Below are 22,531 nucleotides of genomic sequence, written 5' to 3'. Positions count from 1 at the left end.
TCGCACATGTAGTGCTCAATTTGGTATAAATATTGTAAGAATACAGGATACCGCTCCACAGCAAAATTATAAATTGATATAAACCAAACAGGAAAACAAAACATGAAGATGGTTTGATTTAGTAAATTTCAGGCATTTACAATATCGAAGTTTCTTTAATAGTGTGTGTGTGGGGGGGGGGGGTATGACAGTAAGTGAATTATGCAAATGAAAGAAGAAAAATGTCTTGAGAATCTGGTTAGTGATGTTAACGGAGAACAAAAAAAAACAAAGCGTAAAATGCGCTCAATATTCTGATCAAAATCAATCTATCAGTGCTATCTTGTGACTTTCGTATGAGTCACGGAAATTATGCATACTAGTAGTAATGGAACTAATTTAGTGTTAATCTATCAAACCTAAACAGCTGGCATATTGATCGCTACGATATATTCATCCGCATTGTAATGAGATTGGGCTGTTCGACATTATTAGCATAATTATTGCATATTTGTATATTTTTCCTTTAGACTAGTAAGATCAAACAAAAATCTGTCTCGTATTATATCTTAAATATACGGAGTACATTTCTAAAGCTCAAGTAATATCCATAGCATTTTAATAAGAGGATTTATTACGCACTATTTGAAAGAGGTGGCGTTTGATTGTTTTGGTTAAGGTGTGATGAGGGTCAGACCAAAACAAACCGCTCAAAATTTCCATCACGGTCATAATACATACAAAGCTATCGTACGAAGTCAGTGATCACCGAACTACGACATTATATGTCAAAATGTTGTAAAAACGGATACTATTCGTGAAAATTTTGGTCGTCCCTGACCACCTTTTGTCTTATAAAATGTCCACGACAGGAGAAGACGTTAATATATTCCTAAATTCATCGAACTTTAGCGATTTATCACTGGCACTGTGTGAGAGGACTCGACTCCATCATTTGCTTTGTTTCAAGCACGTAACGTTTGATAGTATTTTGTAAACCGGAGGGCTGTCACGACAAGGGGAAATGACAGAATCCGTCGGAGAATTCGAATATAAGAAGAAAGATCTCATCGGACATGGGGCATTTGCAGTCGTGTTCAAAGGGAGACACAAGAAGGTAATTTCCCCAAACCCTCGATATCTTGCCGGCGTTTTGCCATTGACAATCTTTGCGTTTCCTGTCGACATCGTACAATATCACGATATGGCATTCAGTATATTTAATCATAGCATGGATTTTTCGTTCCTTTATTTTCCAGAAGCCGGAGTTCACAGTAGCGATAAAATCAATCACCAAAAAGAATTTGTCGAAATCACAGACACTCCTTGAGAAAGAAATAAAGATCTTAAAGGTATGTATTACTGGTAAATACAATGTAATGAAGTAAGGCGTTGTGTATATTGGATCCAAAGAAATGGGACCTTGGAAACGCCGGTCTACCGGCCTGATATTGCATCATTCTGTGAAAGTCGGGGAAACGTCGGGTAATTTGATCATACAATTTCTTTGTACTGAGTGGTTTTGAGAATAACAAGTTTTATTCCCTTTTTCAACAGGAACTCCAACATGAAAACGTCGTCGCTTTGTTCGACTGTAAGGTAAGACCACTACAGTTCACATCATTCACTCGTGTGTTCAAATTCAATGTTATTGGTAAATTGAATTGCATCAATGTTATGATCGCCCACGCAGCATGCGAGTATGAGTTGTGTTTTGACGGTGGATGAGTTACTTGATGACGTAGGTATGTTGAATGACAACTTGGATTTCGATTATACCGGATGACGTGATACCGTTAAATTCATAAACACATAAAAGATCCGCTAACAAATTGTAAACAATGTTATGTCGACATCTATATGGGTAATCCACATAGAGTTGTGCTGTCCATCTGTGACGCAGGTAGTAAGTCAAACCAAAGGTGGTATCTGGCAAACTGAACCAAATTATCGATTGTAGTTTGTACACAAACTACGCAATCTTGTTTTCGTCGCCATCTGTCCATTGTTCAACAAGTCACGCCTCGAAAGTGTGCTTTTCTCTGGCATTTACAGTTATTTAAATGTAGTTGATTACGTAACTGTTGTAGCTAAGTGAAGTTTGGCATAGGCATATCCAGATTTCTCCATTTTATCCTTCAAACATATTAAACTCGCAATAGAGAAAAAATATCTTCGCGTGGATGGCGGGACGACATAGAAAACAACGTGGAAGTTTGAGTTCAATACACTTTTCCTGACAATAAAAAAAAACATTACTAAAAACGCCTGGTAACTCACTATGTACAGTGACTCATGTCTTTTTCAATACTATGCTGAGGTGGACTTTTTGGCATAGAATGAATGAATAAAAAAGCTATTCATGAACATGTCTTTTGTAAATTTATTGATAGTAAATGTTATTAAAGTTGTGCAATGGATATGATAATCAGATGTGAGTTTGTGTACAGAGTGACTTCAGATGGGCAGTTATTCAGGTTGAATATTTGAAATCTAAGTTTCACCTGAGTTGGTTCTGACGTCATTGATATTGGATAGCATACGTTTTTGGTCTCCAAACATATGATTCTGTACAGCATTTCCTTGTAAATACATTGTAAATGTTCACTTATCAAGCTTGAGTGTATCATGTTTTGTACCAGCTTCTTCAAGTTCTTGCTATCTTTGTATGGCTTCATTTTCTCAGTCTGTCCTCACAAAATGAATGGGGGGGGGGGGGGGGGGGCCTTGGAAATTGATACCAAAATATTTCTGGGTACATCGTTATGTATTGTTTTGTCCTGCCTTACATTTTCCATTGTCCACTTTAAAAAGGTCACTTGGAAAGCAGGATGCAATGGGAAATGCTAATTAGGTATTATAGTGTAACTATCCAGGGATAATGTTGTTATACACAACGATGGGACAAAGAGTGCCTATTTTTAGCCTTGACATAATGAATTCAACAGACCCTGCCATCATGATTGGTGTGCAAATTGTGATAGACTTGATAATCTCAAAAGAGGCAACAACCTAATGACTAGTACAATCTAATTTTGAGGAATAGTTTTACCATTCACAAGTAGTTATAATGTTTGTGTACCTAAATTTGCTCAGAGCATGGAAGTATCACCCACTTCCATGCTCAGTGGTACAGTAGTCTTCATGGGAGAACCCAAACAATTTAAGACCAAATTCAAACATATGCTCATCATGGCATTGAATCAGGTAACAAATGTAAACAAGCATACAAACAGATGGGGGGGGGGGGTGAGAGCTCATGGCACTTGACATGTTACTGACTCATAACAGTATTCAATGAATCATCAAACACCTCATGTCTTACACTATCAACAGTATTTACTCAGTTATACACAATTATATATTTGATTTTATAATTAAAATATTTTGTTTAATACAATAGTATTTTTATTTTGAGTGAATTATTTACTATTGTTGGGCCTTGTTTTACATACAAGGACAAAACTATGAATGCAGTAGTATGTGAGAAAGAATATTAAAGACTATATGCAATCATGAAACTTCAATTTATCATTGACACACACATACACACACACAGACACATGCACACACACACACACATACACATGCATACATACACACATACATACACACACACTATATACACATGTAAATCCCTAATCCTGCCATGGTCACTGTCTTTTACATGGACTTGACCTGATATACCATATATACATACATGTAAAATATATAAAACATAAAAGTTATGCTTCTTATTTGGAAGATGTTAGATGAGCATTCCCCCACTTCCCCTTCCCCACCCCCATTGCCCTAAGTCATTGGTCCAATTCATATTTAATATGAAAATCTAAGACCTTTGAAATAGCGTATATATTTAATTGAATATATTTGAAGTCATTTTGTAGACTGTTGAGTCATTCATGCCTTTTTGCTACGTTTTATCTGAAACTAAAGTCGTCGCCTCGCTCCGATCCGGAGCAATACTATAACCGTGTACTGATTATTACCTGAGGCACAAGCCTACGGCACTCACAGTTTCCTATCAGTACACGTTAGTATTCAGTGCTACGGAGTGAGGCGACAATTTTGTTTTAGATGAAACGTAGCAAAAAAGGCATGAACGACTGTCGACAGTCTAGTCATCTTATGAAACATAAGAATCTATTGTTACGTTGATTGACTTCTGCTCTTTTCAAGAATGCTGAATTCAGTATAAAAGGCCTGAGGAAAGCTTGTACAGTCATTGTGACTTCATAATTCCTATATTCTGTTTAATAATTCCCTTCCACAGGAAACCACTACCTCAGTATATCTGGTCATGGAATATTGCAATGGTGGAGACCTTGCTGATTATTTACAAGGTTAGAACAGTAATTCTATCATCCAGTAATCTATGTGATGTATTTGTATGTGACCTTATAAGTACCTAAATATCAGCTGTGAATATTATTTGCTGAATGATTGCCAGAGTGTTCTGATCAAGGTTATACTAAAATTTATTCTATCAACAGAATCTATGACTTGACTGAGTTATGTCAAGTGTAAACAAAAAGTTAAAAACTAGAAAGGCAACTTGGTAGATTAAAAAAAACCTTGGATTTTGGCGAAAATTTCAATATCAGCACAGATTTGTTTTTACTTGGTCTCGGAACCTTTAGCTGTTCTGGCTAACATTATCAAGTCAGAAAGCCAAGTCGTACGGATTAATTTGATAGTTAAAGGCCAGGGATTCAATCTCATGATCTGATAGTGTTATTTTTTCAGTGGAAATATTACATTAGATTACTCTTCTGAAGTTTTCAACGGTTCTGGACCAAATTTTTCTAAACTTTGTCAACCATTTTAAATGTTAAATTCTGATTCAAACTGGGCCAACAGTATATATATATATATTAGTATCCTTAAGATATGTGATTTTCCTTGAAAATGAAACTCATTACTATTCCAGGCATAAAAACACCAATTTGAGAATCTGGGATTGAAACCCTGACCTTAATTAAAGGGCTTCTGAGCACTTAACAGATTTTGTACAACAACAATTTCTTTTTTCATATTACAGCCAAAGGAACTCTCAGTGAAGATACCATTAGGTTGTTCCTGAAGCAAATTGGTAAGTTTTGTAAGAACAAAATAAACTTGATATATTTTACCCATTACCCATCTAATGCTGATACCTTTCCTTTGTTGCGTGACTGGTAAACAATCCATGGTGGTGTCAAAGGTGACTGTTGCTGTGTAAAATGTTACAAGGACTATTGATTTTATTATGCCACTTATGTCAAGTGAAGTGACTGTAAAATAAATGTACAAATCACAATAATGTTATTCAAGGTTCTGTTTTGATCGTAAATGTCAGACCTTATACTTTATAGCAACAACATGCCAGCATGCTGTGAGGTTATTTGTAATCTGGATCTCAGCATATATCCAGACCTCCATTCGATGCAATGTATAAGAATTTAGCGTTTACTTATAGAACTACATATTTCAACATAAGATTGTAGATTTGGCTGTATTGTGAATATAGCTATGAAATATGAAGGACAAGAGAAGTAACCTTGGCAGGTTTTCGGTTGAATGATGATTATTTGTTGGTGTTGTTGTGTGTGTGTGTGTGTGTGTGTGTGTGTGTGTGTGTGTGTGTGTGTGTGTGTGTGTGTGTGTGTCTGTGTGTGTCTGTGTGTGTGTGTGTGTGTGTGTGTGTGTGTGTGTGTTTTATCTCTGTTTGCTTATGTAGAGCTCAATAGTCGAGGCTATTGGTGGCTTCAAATCTCAAGCGTGGTCACAAGATTTGAAGCTACGGATAGCCTCTAGTCTATGTAGAGCTGGGATGTAGAACTGAAAGTAATTATCTATTCTGCTAGTTACCATATTAGGAAATTAATTAGCATATATAATTATCATAAATTGCTATGACTGTATGAGCATTGACATTACATTGATATTATGGTAATTAACTGTCTCAAATTGATGGAGTTCAGGTTTATATATATTATGTGTGTGTAGGTATATCATCTGCATTTGTAATAGAAGTGCAGTTAGAAGCTGTATATGTACTGTAGGCGTTGTCAACTCAAACAATAGCATAGAAATAACTTCCAGGGTTTACGATATGGTAATTTCTACTTCCAGCCTGCCCAGCCCTCGGAAACAACTAGGACCTTGTTACGAAAACAATGAAAGTTCATCATATACTGGCTATCTGCCATTTATAGATTATCCCATCTGACTCCTGTCCTTGACTTATTTTCCATACTTACTGACACTTCTCACCGCATTTCTGTTGCAATGCCAAAAAAAAAATAGTCTGTTAACCCCTGGTTGTCTGCCAGGGTTTCATTAATGCAGAGATGCTGTGTTGTGTATTGAAGTAGCCTAGCTATTATAATTAAATGACTTCTGGGTACTGCTACTGCAAAACACTGTTTTGGTGGCTCTCCACTGTCCCATGAATAAAAAAACAACAATTTCATCATCTGAATTTAGATTTTAAAAAATGTCAGAATCGCATCAATAACAAAGTGTGCATTCAGTTTTATATATAGACTGGGAAAGGTCAAGGTTATGTACATGTAGGGCAGGTCAAAGTGACATTGAAATACCAATTAACTGAATGTTCTGCATGGCTAGGTTATTCATGTAATGTAGGTCACACTGTGTTATGATATGTAAATAGTGAACTGTGACCTGGTTTTAGACCCAGTGAAATGAATACAAGGTGAACTAAACCTATGTGTACAATGGACTCATTCATTCTGCCTACCAGTAGCTGAAAACTCAATGTAAAGTCCTGGTGAATGTAAAGTAGTGGCAATAACTGCAATATAAAAGATTGAACTACCCTAGTGATAGTACTATGTTCATGTTGTTCAGACTGAGTGGCTGATTACCATACAATGGCTGGTTATGCAAGGACTCTACATATTTAGTTTACTTCTGTCAGTGAATGGTCAAAGTTGAACTGAAATAATTAGTTCAAGGTCAAACAATTATAACTCAGTAGTCATCACTAAACAGGATATCACATGTATTTGGATAGATAGATGTTATGATTTATTAGACTATTGTATTGTTATGATGAAATCATGATAGTCAAATGGTTAGAGAGGTTGGCTTGGAATCTGTAGGTTACAAGTTTGAGCCTGTCAGTGTCATTTGTTTCTGAACGGTTAAAGTCCTTGGGCAAGATTTGAACCACAATTGTGCCTCAGTCAAGTTACTCAACCCAGTTGTATAACTGGGGACCTGGTAGGATAGAAGTTGCGAATGCTTTGATTCTATGAGTGGCTGCAATGGGTTGTAGGCTCCCCAGAGAGTTACGGAAGTATAAATGGTTGTTGTGCCACTATAGATCTGTGCCAGGGGTAATAATTGTAAAGTTCTCTGAGCAGAGAGTGGGACAGTGTTATATTAAAACCAATTTTATTATCATTATTATTATTATTATGTATAGACTGAAACATAGACATCACTCCAATGCTGATGATACTATAAACAATGGAATGAATGCACTTTGCTATTCAACTACTCAACCTTTCAGAATATTCCAAATGGAACTATCTAAAGGAGATTGATATCTTCCAAGAAATGACTAAGTATTGTAGATAGCTGAATCTAATGCAAAATTATATTTAAATAAAATGAGAATATTGCAATCATGTAGAAAAAAAACACAGGAAAAGTGGAAAGTCTCAACAAAACTTAAAGGGTTTCCAAAAGTTCTCACGAGGCTAGCTATTGAGTCGGAAATATAGGTGAATAAATTCTATTTCTAAATGTTTATGGCTTACAGCGGCAGCTATGAAGGTCCTACATTCCAAGGGTATTATACACAGAGATCTGAAACCACAGAATATATTACTGAGCCACTCAGGTAAAAAACATCCAGCACCAAGTGAAATCAAACTGAAAATAGGTAAGTTTTAATCCAATCAATAACAACATTATTTTTGATTTCAGTCTAGGGTGTATATTCTATTTGATGTTAATGTTCTACTTGTAATTCACACTTTCTCCATGTGCAGTCTTTTTTTCTTTACAATATTTGGTGTATTGGCAATTTTTTTTTCTATTTCTCATGACTCAATGAATTATTTTTCTACTACATGATGGAAAGGAAACAAAATACATTTATGAATGATAAAGAAATTAACAGTAAAAACCAATAAATATTAAGGCTGAAATGATCTCAACAGTTGCTTGCTCGTTAAGTGTTTGCAAGAATTTTTATTTGTGTGTGTAGATCTACAGTAGATAGTCCTAGATGTGGGAGAGTAGAACTCTGTTGTCCTGGGTCTTGCGTTGTTTTTACTGGTCTATGAGTATTAATGTCCTGAGCATATGCAGACCAGATGCCCAACCCTTATTTTGTAAGAACTTGAAATGATGAGCAACACAATAATATAAAAAAAACACTTCCTGTAACAGCTTGCTGTATATGAAAATCAAAATATGCAATGTATGCTGGTTGCTGATAATAGATTCCAGGCTAGATGTAAACAAATGTAACAGCTGTTATTAGATGTTTTGTAGCTAGACTAGGCTTCCCACCCCAACTTTTCACGTGATGATGACTCATATTATTATTAAACCAGCTTGCAAAACCCAAATAATTAAAATCATGCGATTCCACCACTCCAGTACATACCGCAGTCTAGAACAAAATTGTGATTTTTATCTTGCAGCTGATTTTGGATTTGCAAGGTTTCTCCATGGCGAAATGATGGCAGCAACGTTATGTGGGTCACCCATGTATATGGTGAGTGCATATTGCTCAGTGTGTTTCCACAACTCATTTGACATGCCAGACTGACTGCGCTAGAAGTATAGAGTTACATTATTAGACTCCGTATATAGCCTAGCTGGATTTATCTACACTAGTATTCCTACAACATTGTAGTATCTATAGACAAGCTATGCTTGGTACGTGCCTCATTGTCAGAAGCCAAAAGGGTATGATGAACTCAAAGGAAGCATAAATAAACAGTATTACATTGATCAGAAGTATTATATACATAGTTTAATCAGTACTGAGTATTTTCTGTCAACTTTAGTAGGAGATGCATAGTATTAGATATCACAGGGGCAGATAATTAGTTTTATATATATGTGTCAGTGCTAAAGAAGTATTCCATAGGTTTTATCCCTACAAAGTTGCGATCTTTCAGTATTCCATATGTATTATCCCTGCAAAGTTTTGATCTTCCAGCATTCCATAATACATTAAAAGTATAGAGGCGGTAATTTTGCTAAAGTTTGGGTACCTGATAAGAGAGAGGGGAGGGCAGGTAAAATTGACATAACGTTCTGTACCTTAATTATTTTAATATGGGACCCTGGTAAAATACTTGGGAAAACAGTTACCGGGTACTCTATATCCTTTAAAAAAAACACTGGTAGTGAAATTCAACTCAGTCCCGTGTTTGTTTTCTGTCTATACAGGCACCTGAAGTAATAATGTCACATACCTATGATGGCAAGGCAGATCTATGGAGTATAGGTACCATCGTGTTCCAGTGTCTTACCAGCAAAGCACCATTCCAAGCTTCCAGTCCTCAAGAACTGAAAAATTTCTATCAGAAGTCACGATCTGTTATACCAAAGTAAGTCACTTCAAATGCTGTGATGAGAGTCAAATTACTAAAAGTGTAAAAAGGTTGATATTTTGAATATTGATCAAAATATATGCGAACAAAATTAAGTCTAGAGAATATTTCTTAAACTGTTAGGGGATTATTTAAAGGCCCAGTTCAGATTAGGATTAAAATTTAGGTGTGAAAAACAGTTGTTTGACAGCGGAGCTATAGAAAAAGTTGGTCCAGAGCAAAAGAATAACCCCTTGTAATCCTTATTATACCATGCAGAAACCAGATGTGGGTGGAGGGTCTATGCAGAAACCAAGTTATTGTCTTTGTTACTACTCGTCTCTCGACTTGTAGTGACAAGGCCCCTTATGTCTCTTGTATTTTCCATGTCTGAATGAAGAAAAATATTAGGGAATAATATCTAATAGTTCAACTGATACGATAACACTAATGTGAGAACCTGGGATTGGGTCCCTAACCTTTATAAGTAAGATACCATGGGTTGATGTTGGTTTGGAGGAGACATAGAGATTGTCCATGCATTGTATTAAATTGGGGATTATACTATCGTTTTAGCCATATCATTTGAATAGGTCTACCAGACAACTAAATTATACACCCTGTCTCAGTGAGTTTACCTCTTTAACTTCGCATATCATTTGAATCTATAAAATAAATACAGAGTTTAGGGGAAATGATGACCTGTTAAAACCTGTTTTGTTAAGCCAGACGATGTTTTGTGGCAAGTTTTGTGATTTTCAAATAACCCAAACACTGTACCTGTATATAGTGTATGTAAAGTTTACTTTGATCTCTCAGTCTCTTTGTGTTCACCTCTGTTGCCCTGGTATGTACATGTTCAGACTAGACCATTGTATACATCACATGATTTCAATGTTTACAAAGTGTACCTGCAAATGATTCTATTGTGAATATCATTTGCATATCAATAGTCTATTCCATGGAGGCCATATGTTAATATTGTCCATACTGAAGAGATACAAGATATCATTTACAAATGTAGCATTTGGTTCCTGGTATATATTACTTGGCATATTTGGAATTTAGTATTGTATTAAAATTATTGTAGAAGGTAGAACTGTAAAGCCATGGATATTAAACTTCCACAAGTAGGGATTATTGAATTATATGTATTCTAAAATTTCAACACTGAATATCTGTGCTAATTTTATTCCCACGTTACGATTATGTAAGTTAGTGCTTATATTTATATGATCCATAAGTTTATAATGTCATTATGATATTATTTATGGTAGTCGTGTTTTAATGAAAACTCCCCTCCCTCCCTTCCGTCTCTAGTATTCCTGGTGGCACATCAAGTCATTTGCAAGACCTGTTGATGAGATTACTACGTCGCAATCAACGAGAAAGGATGGATTTCCCGGATTTTTTCTCCCATCCTTTCTTATCGGGTGGATTGCAGGGTAAATCATCTTCCCCTGTACCGGTACCAGTCCGATCAGCTGCATATGGGTCAGCTGGTTCATCTCCCTCCCCATCTCCAGGTTGTAGACCACTGTCCATGTCGCCGTTGCCAGGCAGTGTTCCTATGTCATCACCAGAACCAAGCTCTCTGCAGAAAATCCGTGAACTAACAGGTAAGTGCAATATATAGATATTAAATATTTTAATTAAGTAGTGTCATGTGAAATGTGTCAGGGGCTGATATTATTTTCAAAATTGTATTCATTTTTTAGCTGATTTATCCTATTTATTTATTTATTTGTAAATTTATTTGTAAATTTATTTGTAAATTTTGAAAAGTATCAATCCACTATATTTTTATAAAAACATGTGTACCTCTCTTATCAGTACCTAGCTGGCATAAGTCTGACCTTAGGTGGAAGTGACTTCTGAGTCTTGCTCTAGGCAACTTAACATTCCCTTAAATGCATTGTAGGCTGTTTCTAATGTGATTTGTAATTGTATAACAATACAAGCAGTTAACAATATATGTTTAATGCAAATTCTGTAGCAAGGCCCATACACTGATCACTTCCAAAGTTTGGATCAATACCAACTCATACTGATAAGTGAAAGTGATTGAAACCAATGCATTTGATTTCATTTAAAAATCCAAGTTATTTTATTAAAAATAGTGAACTCCCAATGTTTTCTTCTCCTTTCAAAGAAAGTCTTTAATTGTGGCATCAGGGTGGGATGGGGGGAGGGTGATGGCTTTATACTTTAATATCATACACATACCTCCTAGATTTAAAAATGATTTTTATGTTTTCACACAAATACTACAAGGATAAAAGTGAAACTGAATTTAGCTGACTTTATGTGGTGAGTGTATTCTCTGCGATGTGAGATACAGAATTGTACCATTTATACCTAGTTCTATTCATTACCAGCTCAAGATGGTGCAATAGTGGGATCAACACCACCAAAATTACAAACTCCCGTACCAGTATTCCAAAATATCACAGAAAGAGTGGATATTTCACCAACAAGTAACTCATCTGGCACTGAAGCAGAAGAGGTAAGTAGTCATCATCTCGCCAGAAAAGTGAATTTATGCTGTCTCAATTATCACTCTCTCTGTACCCCTCTCCATCCAGCCGTCCATCCGTCTGTCTGTTTCCCTCTATTTCCCTTGGTTTTCTCTCACACCTTTCTCGTTATATTTCTCCCTGTATAATCTCTGCCTCTACTGTTGATATTTTTTGCATAGATTGTTAAAACATGTCAACTGAAACTAGTTACACAACCCTGGCAAATCAAATTTTTGTAAAATATTGAAATGACTACGATAAATGAATTATATTTTGTTAGTATTTTGTACTTAAAACTAGTAAATTTTAATTTCTCTATAGATTTATCATAGCTGGCATATTGAATAATATAACTAGGCAAAGCCCATAAGCTCGCGTAGGGTAGATTCATTTATGACCGACTGCCTCACGATGATATTGTAGGTAGCACCCTCTGCATGGAGAATGCACATAGTATATAGAACATGCATGTGTAGTCATTGCGCCGCAATGCATCGTTGGGTAAAACCACCAAAAAACATCGCATAGTATATAGGACGCACATGCGTACTAGTCATTGAGCCACTACTTGGCTGCTTCGCGGCCGCTGTGCGAACTATTAAGTTGTTTATAATATTGACATTGTGAATATCTGTCTCCATCTACAGGACTTTGTTATGGTTCCTGCCAATTTACCAACAGAATCTGCTGATAGCAGTGCCTTTCATAAAAAGGGTAACTCATCGGTTGGTCTGCCAGCTTTCTTCAAGTAAGTGATAATATTGTATGCAACAGAAGTGTGTTCATGTTGCTCCAGTAAGGCCTACACATAGTTATATTAGTAAATTGTCCCATTGCATGCAAAGAAAGAAAAATATGAAAATAATCAGAATTTTGTGTTTCGTGGTACTATATGAATGCACGGCTAATGCATCAATAAAAATCATAAAATTGTGATACTGGAACAATTCTCATAGACAGCACCGAGTATACCTACCACTGCCAATGCTCAACATTTCACCAAATAAGCCATTTACTACATACAAACAAGGGGTAAAGATGAATCTCAATGTCTGATGTTAATAATGCTGGTGTTTCATTACAGTCATCACTAAAAGCCAGCCCCAGAATCAGATCTTCATCACAATCAAATCAGCTTCTTTTTAAATCCATCCATAATTAGTTGAGACATCCTGCTACACAAATAGACAAACCGAGATGAAAACTTACATTGTATTGACTTACAAGTTTGGATTATTCTTTTTTTTCTGGACCAACTTTTAGGGCTCTGCCAGGCTTCTGTTTTTCACTCGTAAGTTTTAGTCCTAACTCAAAGTTGGCCTTTAAAGTTAAGATGTTGTTGTCATTTATTACAGCACGGATAGTCCACCTCGGTTGTCCTCTACTCCACCAAGGACATCGTCAACTACTGTACATCAAACAACTCATCCTATACAAGTACCAGCTAAAGTTGCCAAACCAGCAGAGGACAGGTAAAAGAAATTAATTAGTCTCTCACTCCATTTCACAACTTTTGACATGAATGTAAAAATTATCTCAAAACACATCAGCATGTACAATTTTGAACCTTTATGTATGATGTTATCAAACAGTGTGTGTAGATTTTATGTCGTCTAAAACTATTTATTTTGTATCAAGTACAAGAACCATTGCAAACATCCAACCAGTTTTCATACCCAAGCCTCTTGAAGGACAAATGTAAAATGTGTCCATGGACAGGTTTGGAAATGATAGCATGCCTTGAATAGTTACCAAAATAACTTATCTTCAGAGCTAAACATATGTGGTTGTACAAAACACATTACCTGGTACTTAGTAAAAAAAACAAGCAGAGTGGGTCAAACATATATCTAATTAGCAAAACAATGAAATTACAGAAGAATGAATGAAGGTATGTAAAATTGAATGTTGTTAGCATTATAATTCGTAGTTGTAACATATTAAATAGATTATTCAGACACTTATCTAGACCAAGGCATGTTATCAATTTTCAGTTTGAACTAAAATTCACTTCTACTGGGTACCGGGGTATTAAATACTTGTTCAGCATCTGTGAACAATACTGTGTACTGGATTCAGATGCTTTAGAAGTGTAAGTGACCAATTGATTGATTGATTGATTGATTGATTGATTGATTGATTGATTGATTGATTGATTGATCAATCTGTTACAACATTCATTCCTTCATTCATTCATTCATTCATTTATTCATTGATTCTAATTCAGCAGGCCATGCAGTTTACCAGTACACATGACTCAGCGGTCACCTACTGGTGGTAGGAGGCAGCAACCCCAATCACATCACCCTCAGAATGAACCAATTCCAGTACCATCAGTCTTGAATCCATTTGCTAAGACTCCTATTTCACCTACGACATCACCAATGCATACAACACCATCCAGAGTCCAGTCAAGTCCAAAGTCACCACCAGGACAATTTACAACAAGACGAGGATCTGGCCCGCTATCACCACAGGTTAGATCATTTTACCACAGATTAATTTATTAAATGGCCTTTTGGATATCACTGATTTGGATTTTATTGTAACACATAACCAAGAGCAATCTGTATTCTTAAAGGGCTAATTTTCAATCCCAGGTCAGTGTCTTGACACTTTCCAGTATGTATCAAGTGAATAGAGTATCATGAATACAGTCCCCAAAACACAACTATTCAAAAATACAGTGACAGATTACTTTCTTGTATATTCATAATACTAGTCCAACTTGAAGAGATAAGAAATCTGTAATACTCTCTAAAATAGCAGTTTCATAGGTATTCTATGAGCTCTGCAATGACGTGTTACATGGTCAAAGTCATCTAGCATAATGAGCTTCATCTTAATCCGACCCCTATTTATATACAGAGTAGGCCTTTAAACCAGTATGTCATGAGTATTCACAATTATTATTCAAAGAAATAATTTGTTATAAAACAGGATATTGAGGTGATCAAAGTTGTAGTATAATAGTTCAAATGTATCTATCGACCGCATATATTTCACTTGGTTCCCTATTCCTCAACCCCCCCCCCCCTCCCCATTTAAATCTTGTTTACATTTAGAGTCTAAGTTATATTTTAAAACATATATCCCCCTTTGCTGTGACTATAGGACTAAAAATACATACTTATGAAAATTGCTATAGTTTGTTCATTCCATGGGTAACAACATCTTGTAATACCCTTGACACATGTATACCGATACACATTTACTTCTCCTGATAAAACCCTTCCCTCAGAGTTCATGGTATGTGTGTCCTTGGCGTCATGTTTGCACCAGTCCACTTATTTTAAACCCCAAGGTTTGATTCCTTCAATCCTATGGTTAGTCTTATCTTATCAGTGGGGGCCATTATGATAATAATTTTATCATTCTGTTATTCAGGACCACCTTTATCTGAAGTCCTTCTGGACAAGTTTTTGACACTCAGCTTGTAATCCTATGGGCCTTTAATTCTTTTTATCTAAAATCTATTCAGAGGGAAACACCACCAAGTCGGTCCTCACCCAAGACCAAAGCTGCATCACCAACACAAATACACCGGCCATCATCAGCATCACCACAACATATCAGATATTCCACCCCACCCAGGGGTTCAACACCACCAACCTACATGCCAAGTACTACTCCACCAAGAAAAGCAGCTTTCTTCGGTAAGTTTTCAGTAGATACATCTTTTTGGAAAATGAAAAAAAATTCTGATATTAAACGGTCAGGGATTAATGTTATCAGATCACAGCTGTGTACATAAAAGTTGATATTGCTATAGGTTGATTTGTAGATATTTAGTTCAGCATAGATCTATAATCTATATTAAAACCTTTTATCGTATAAAATGATAAGAGTAATGTGTTCTTCTATTTTGATAAATAACTATGCTATTATAAGATTACAACTGCCTGCAAATAATACAATACACAGCTGTCTATTTCCCATACAGTTTTCACAACATCTTGTATATTAACACATTTCACAATTCCGTTTGATAGATAACAATGCTATCATAAAAAACAATTTTGAAACAAATTCATATACAAGTAATAATGTGCACTGTATGGGAAATAGATGGGAAATAGACAGGTATGTGTTGTACATTTGCAGGCAGTATCTTTCCCATACAGGTTTCACCCTTACTTTTATATGAATATATTCCAAAATGTTTCTTCTATTTCATTGATAACAATAAGATTATAATTATGGTGTTTATGTTTATTCCATCTTTAGTATTTATTGATAACTATATTTCATATTACAAATGAAAGAACATGAATTTTTTTTTCCAAATCTAATGATGTAGGTTCACCAAGAGGATCACCTCTGTACCTGCCAAGTCCAGCATCTTTACCAACTATCATTGGCTCACCAACTAAGAAATTAACAGTTGGTTTTGATACTAGTAATACAAGTACTGGACCTGCACCAGATATTAATAGCCCATCACAGGTAGGCAAATATAGCTTTGTTTTCAGAAATTTGGGCATACAGTTAAAGGGGAATGCCACTCCAGAAAATGAAGCCATTTTCATAAACTATGGGTTCTGGAGAGTCATTTCTATCATCTACATTTACTTGTGATTTCAGAGCAACATCAAATTGATCTTGTGCCTCTTTAAGGTATCTTTGCTATGGTCCATTGCATCATGGGAGTCAGCAGAAATACCGTAATTAATTCTAGTTGCACAATGAAGATTCATGAGAGCTTTTTTACACTGAAGGGTATTGGGATGTGAGACTCATGAATATTCATTGTGGAATTTGAATATATTATTTCTGCTGAATCTCATGTGTGCATGCTGTGTGCATGTGTGTGTGTATGTGTATATATGTATGTGTATGTGTATTATGTGGGGGAGGGCGGTTGTCAAGGGTGAGGGGCTACATGACTTAAACTGTCTAGACAGATCATAAGAACAAACATTTGATTTCTCTGATTGACACCATGACTTCCACTACATATACTACACATGCATTACTATAGGAACCTGACATTTGAATAAGTTACTTCATTTTGGTTCTCCAGCATTTAGGTAAAATGCTAGTACTCTATAGGTTCTGAGAATTAAAATACAGTACTGATGGAGATCCTCTCTGTTCATTTTCCAGCCATTAAACATGCCATTTGCCACAAGCTCAAGACCCAAATCTCTACGCATGGATACCAGTCCTACAGAAAAACAGTTACGAAGACAATCCCTGAACTTTGACCCTCAGAGCCAATCAAATTGCAAAGTCACCTTTGGCAAGAGTGCAAGTTCAGGTAGACTGTCTGACCAGTTCTTATTGAAGGCAGCATTTGGTAATATTCAAGCATCAGGAAATAACCTGGAGAGTGTGTCTTCATTGGTAGGGGGATCACAGCCTGCAAGTAAGTCTTTCTTCTTCTTGTTCATTCCAATGTTGGTTTTGTACTCAGTTATCTCATGGGACTAGCCTCATAAATATGGAATGGTTAAACACTGCATATTTATAAGTATGGAACAAATACAGAATCAAGTCATGTGTGGAAATGATGTAAATGTATTAAGCAACACAATGCAAGGCAACTCTTGAATATTCAATGTGCATTATTATGTCCATGCAACGATAAGGCCAAGTTACGACATACTTGTACTACATTGAAATTAATTAGGAGAGTAGCTTTGTTCAGTTGATAATATATTATTGAAATGTTGCCCTTGGATTGGGATTGGTATGGGAAATGTTTCTGTTGTTTTTGAGGAGCGTGGACTCCTACAGAGTGACTGCTATATCAAGCCATCACATTTTGTAATAATGGTTTGTGACATGTGTTAAATTACAGATATGGCCCTTGCCACTAGTCCACCCTCACCACTTCATACCAATATCTTTGGAGCATACTCTGGTAGAAGTTCAAGGAGTGAATCACTACGTGGGGATGGATCTCCTACCAGTCAAGGATCTGTTGTTTTCAGTACCTCCCCATCTAGCATGGAGGGACCAATCACATTTGTAGCACCTGAACTACCAGAAGAAACACTTATGGAGGTTAGTGTGTGATTCTGTCAATTAGATACATACACGCACACTGACTCACACACACACACACACACACACACACACACACACACACACACACACACACACACACACACACACACACACTCACACACACACACACACACACACACACACACACACACACACACACACACACACACACACACACACACACACACACACACACACACACACACTGGCATGAGTGTTTGAATAGTAAAGCATTTATTATGCTAAAAGGTTTCCGAATTTGCAGGTGACTTTCGTAATAGAAAGATAAAATACATATTCTCATAACCCACAGTCAAATTGTGAAACAATAAGCAAAAAAATAGAATAAAATAAAGAGAGAAAAACTTCAAGTCCATTGAGTCAGTCCTTAGATTTCTTAGAATGCCATGTACTGTATACTAAGAGATAAGCTTCAGGATCTTTTCAAAACCAAAGCTAGTAAAAACAAAAGAACTGGATCTTTGCCTGTGTGAGGGCGTTAATGCAGCTCAGTATGATAAAGTTATCAATATGAAATGATATATCTGTTACCTTTCTGTTGTAAAATAGTATCAGTATGGTCATTGTAGAAATTAATGTAGCCAACATTATTTAATTTAAAAATCTGTTTGTTCTCCTCACAGCCTGAACATAACGAGACACTTGAAAAGTTAGCTCAGATGGCTTTATTTGTAGACGGTATTATGGAAGTAATCAAGTCCAAATCTGCCCCACTAGCTGAGTCATTGTATGCCAAACAAAAAGAAACATTTGCTCTGGATCAGATATGTTTTTTCAGTGAAGGTCAAAGGTAAGAAAACCCTTAGTTTGGCTTTGAATTTTGTATCATAATATTTTCACTGTAGTACTAGTAGACTCATACACAGTCATAGTTTTCACTTGTGTTGTATTGTCTGAACCTCGTTTGAACTGAACTATTATTTTTTTTCAATAAGACAACTAACAATATATTGACAGAAACTTGTTCAAATACCAATAATTAGACACTGTACATGTTAATTAGGGGTCAGTTGTATCTAGAAGCACCAGGTTGAAATCTTGATGGCATTGGGATGCTGATTTTTGGGTGCAAACCCTAAACTCAATTTGTTTGGATTTATCATACCATATTATGTGTACAGAAAGTGACAAGAAAGGGCAGAAACTTTTAGATCTGTGACCAGAAAAATTACACCACATTGAAATATACATATATTAATTTGATTGGCAGGCAAGCTGAGCAGCTGGTCCTGTATATGAGGGCACTTCAGATCCTGGCAAATGCTCTGCTTCTTGCCAAAGATGAGATCAAAGCACAGAGGCTACAACCATCAAATGCTGTCAAAGTTGGTAGGTGAATTTTTATACACATGTACATGTCATGGAATACTAGTAATGAAAAGTCAACTTAGGAAGCCATCTCAACAAAAAAAAAATAGTGATATCACTAACTATTTGAACTACTTAGATATTTATAAGTGTAAAGTTATTTGGATCATACAAGTATTACAAAGATAATGTTTTCAGAAATAAGCTTTCTCATCTGAAAACAGTTATATCACTTATTAGCAACACATTCAATTTTATGTAGTTTAATTTTTAAATAAAGTGATTTTCATTGTAGAATTATTGTGAAGTTAATATTATTTTTACCTATTTTTATTTGTCATTTCTCGGCAATCCTAATTATAAAAAGTTTGTTCGATGTTTTCATGGTTTTTTTTGGTGTCATTTGTTTGCAGTTACACAGTCACTGAATGAACGTTACCATGAGTGTCTTACTAAGAGCAAAGAACTGAAAGAGCAAGGCATTCCTAAACTGTCTACAGCTGAGATGAGTAATATCAAAGCTGAAAAGTTGATGTATGACTATGCCATTGAATTGTGTCAGAGTGCAGCACTAGATGAGCTGTTTGGCAATCCACAAGAGGTAAGGATCACTATAATCACAGATGTACTTAGTTTTTTGATCATTTTTGGTCATCTTAAGAGCAAAAAGCTTATTTCTAATATTAGAAACATGTTATTTCTATGCTCCAAGGTTTGATTTTCACATTTTTTTTGCACAGTGAAAATCTGTATCTGTGTTCACTGGTCTCGCATTGTACAGCGCCCTCTTTAGGGCAATACTATATATCTTTTGTTTTGTAAAGCTGTATCAATAAAAAACCGTAATGATACGACTAAGTTCACACAAGAAATACCAATCTGAGCACATCAAGTTACAATTATTACTAAAAAGTTGATTGTTAGAATAATTGTGTTACATAGCTTTACCTGAAGTTAAACATTTATTCGGATATTCTTACTTTCAGTGCGCTAGTCGGTACAAGAACGCCCTCGCTCTTCTCAATGGACTCTCATTAAGTATCAACAACATCAATGATAAGGAGCTGCTCTATAAATGTAAGTACACTTTTCTGTGTTTGGAGGACAGCTTTCTGTATTAGGTGAATATTTGAGTTATGAGATTGTGTCAAATTGTGGTGGTGTTGTGTTGAATGCTAACACTATGGGAAAGGCAAAAGTTTGATTTGTGATAGGAATGTATTTCTCAAATTAAAAACAATGTATTGAAAGTGTATGTAAACACATGATAAATTGTCTGCTTATACCTTCCAACTGTGCTTGGCACTATTTGAAATAGTTGCAATGTGTGGGAAAAAAAGTGATGACCCATGAGTGAAAAGCCAAAGCTACCCCGTTTTTGCTGTTCTCTGAGGCACAGTATATCTGTTTTTGTACAATAAGTCATTGTAGAATTGAAAATATACCTTATAGCCTTATCCTTGGAAAGTACTAAATATGCAAGCAAATTCTGTATACTGTTTAGCAAGAGAATCAGAATTTATTGCCAAGTTAGATGTATTTCTTTAAACTTGATCTCTCCTGCTATTCAGAGATTTTTGTTGAGTAATAATGTTGTGATATCTGTTAAGTCTTGTTCTAATTTTGATAAATTTGTTTTAATCCCTACCCCTAGATCAAGCAGCTGTTGAGAAGAGGTTGAATCATGTTGAGAAAATGAGTCTAAATTACATGGTGTATGTGGCTGAATGAAGGAATCACACTTACAGAACTAAGTAGCATGGTTTTTATGGAGTTACCAATTTAGTGTTCTGCCTCCAATCAGATTGACTTACCTGCTGACGGCATATGGATCTCCTAATTAGGTTAACTGTTAGTACATGGAAGCCACCAATGTATGGACAAGTATAGCCAGGAGTAGTGTCAGCTACAGGATTCTGTTGTTGAAAGTGTAACGCCTTAAATGACATCCAACAAGATGAAAATAGTGAGAAGTAAGCATCACAATGTTTGGACACATACTCTCTAAGGGCAATTGTGGAAATGTCTACAAGCCCTACAAGCTTCCACAAGAGAGCCTTCTTATACTGTGATAAAAGAATCCAACTTCGTCCTGTCAACAAAACTGTTTATTTGTAAATGTGTGTTTACAAAGCAGGTATTTTACGAACAACTTCAAAAAACTTTAAACTTCCTGCAAAACAGGAAGAGTGTCTAATATACCTGCCGGACAAAGACTTCTAAATGTGAAAGCATTTAATTCAATTTTGTAGATTGTAATCGATGGACATATTTATATGAAATTACACAAAGAAAAATAAGAAAAATATTTACATGAAAAAATTACAAAAAAAAAGTGTATTCAACTGTTCACTGCCAATGGACATCTAGAGTGATAAAAACAGTTGAAATTATGTTGCAATGCTTACCAATGCACCGTGGAATACTGTGTATGTTTACAGAGGGTGGTACTACAGTGGTGAGAAGAGTTTTGACAAACTAATGCAGATATACACTTAAACTACTGTTGTGGCATGTACACAGAGGTGCCTTGGTGATGTATGACTAATTGTGATAATATAAACACTGACAGTCAACGAAAATGGAAGTCTTTACTAATATAACACTGCATGTGGGCAATACGGAGGTCTGAATACATGTAAAGATAGCTATCTGAGTTGTCACCCTACTGTGAATGTAATTATCAACATCCGTTGGTAGATTAGTGTCGACATGTCACAATAATGGTTTCTGTCTGTCCAAGGTACTCGAAACCAACCATGCCACTGTAATACTGTCACCATGACGACTCTGAAGCTCAACATGCATATATAATTTACACATCGTGAGCATTACAGGGAAATATCAAAATCAAGCATTTCAAACAAAACTTGAAACTTTTGTGATTTCCGAAATCAATTTCTGGAGCAGTTTCACCGGACCAAAACAAAAATGAATGTTTTTGTGTACAGCAATGAGTAAACTTTCTGAATCTTGCCACTAGAAATGCATAGTGCATGTGTGTGTATGTGTGTATGTGTGTGTGTGTGTGTGTGTGTGTGTGTTTGTTTGTTTGTTTGTTGAATAGTTGTGAAAACAAAAACTGCACAGAGTATGTATAATGTGTTTTCTCTGGTAATGGTAAAT

General features: G+C 35.8%; 1 protein-coding gene across 2 annotated transcripts; it reads left to right on the top strand.

Moving 5' to 3' along the window:
* Positions 1-699: 699 nt before the first annotated feature.
* LOC144448903 (serine/threonine-protein kinase ULK2-like) lies at positions 700-22,436 on the top strand. 2 transcript variants are annotated; one of them, XM_078139247.1, is made up of 22 exons: positions 700-1,096; positions 1,239-1,331; positions 1,537-1,578; positions 4,253-4,322; positions 5,021-5,071; positions 7,754-7,876; positions 8,646-8,719; positions 9,403-9,563; positions 10,866-11,164; positions 11,924-12,051; positions 12,712-12,812; positions 13,420-13,536; positions 14,295-14,541; positions 15,546-15,720; positions 16,365-16,510; positions 17,171-17,432; positions 17,868-18,073; positions 18,721-18,887; positions 19,308-19,426; positions 19,819-20,006; positions 20,392-20,482; positions 21,060-22,436. In XM_078139247.1, exons 1-22 carry the CDS (start codon positions 1,004-1,006, stop codon positions 21,134-21,136), a joined length of 3,030 nt encoding a protein of 1,009 aa, XP_077995373.1. In that variant the 5' UTR covers positions 700-1,003; the 3' UTR covers positions 21,137-22,436. The 2 variants fall into 2 exon arrangements, with proteins under 2 accessions (XP_077995373.1, XP_077995372.1); XM_078139246.1 differs by having other exon boundaries at positions 14,292-14,541.
* Positions 22,437-22,531: the final 95 nt, after the last annotated feature.

The sequence above is a fragment of the Glandiceps talaboti genome, chromosome 18 (assembly GCF_964340395.1).
Source record: "Glandiceps talaboti chromosome 18, keGlaTala1.1, whole genome shotgun sequence".
Taxonomy (NCBI): domain Eukaryota; kingdom Metazoa; phylum Hemichordata; class Enteropneusta; family Spengelidae; genus Glandiceps; species Glandiceps talaboti.
The sequence above is the reverse complement of the archived record's forward strand: the minus strand, read 5'-3'. Positions and strand labels throughout refer to the sequence as shown.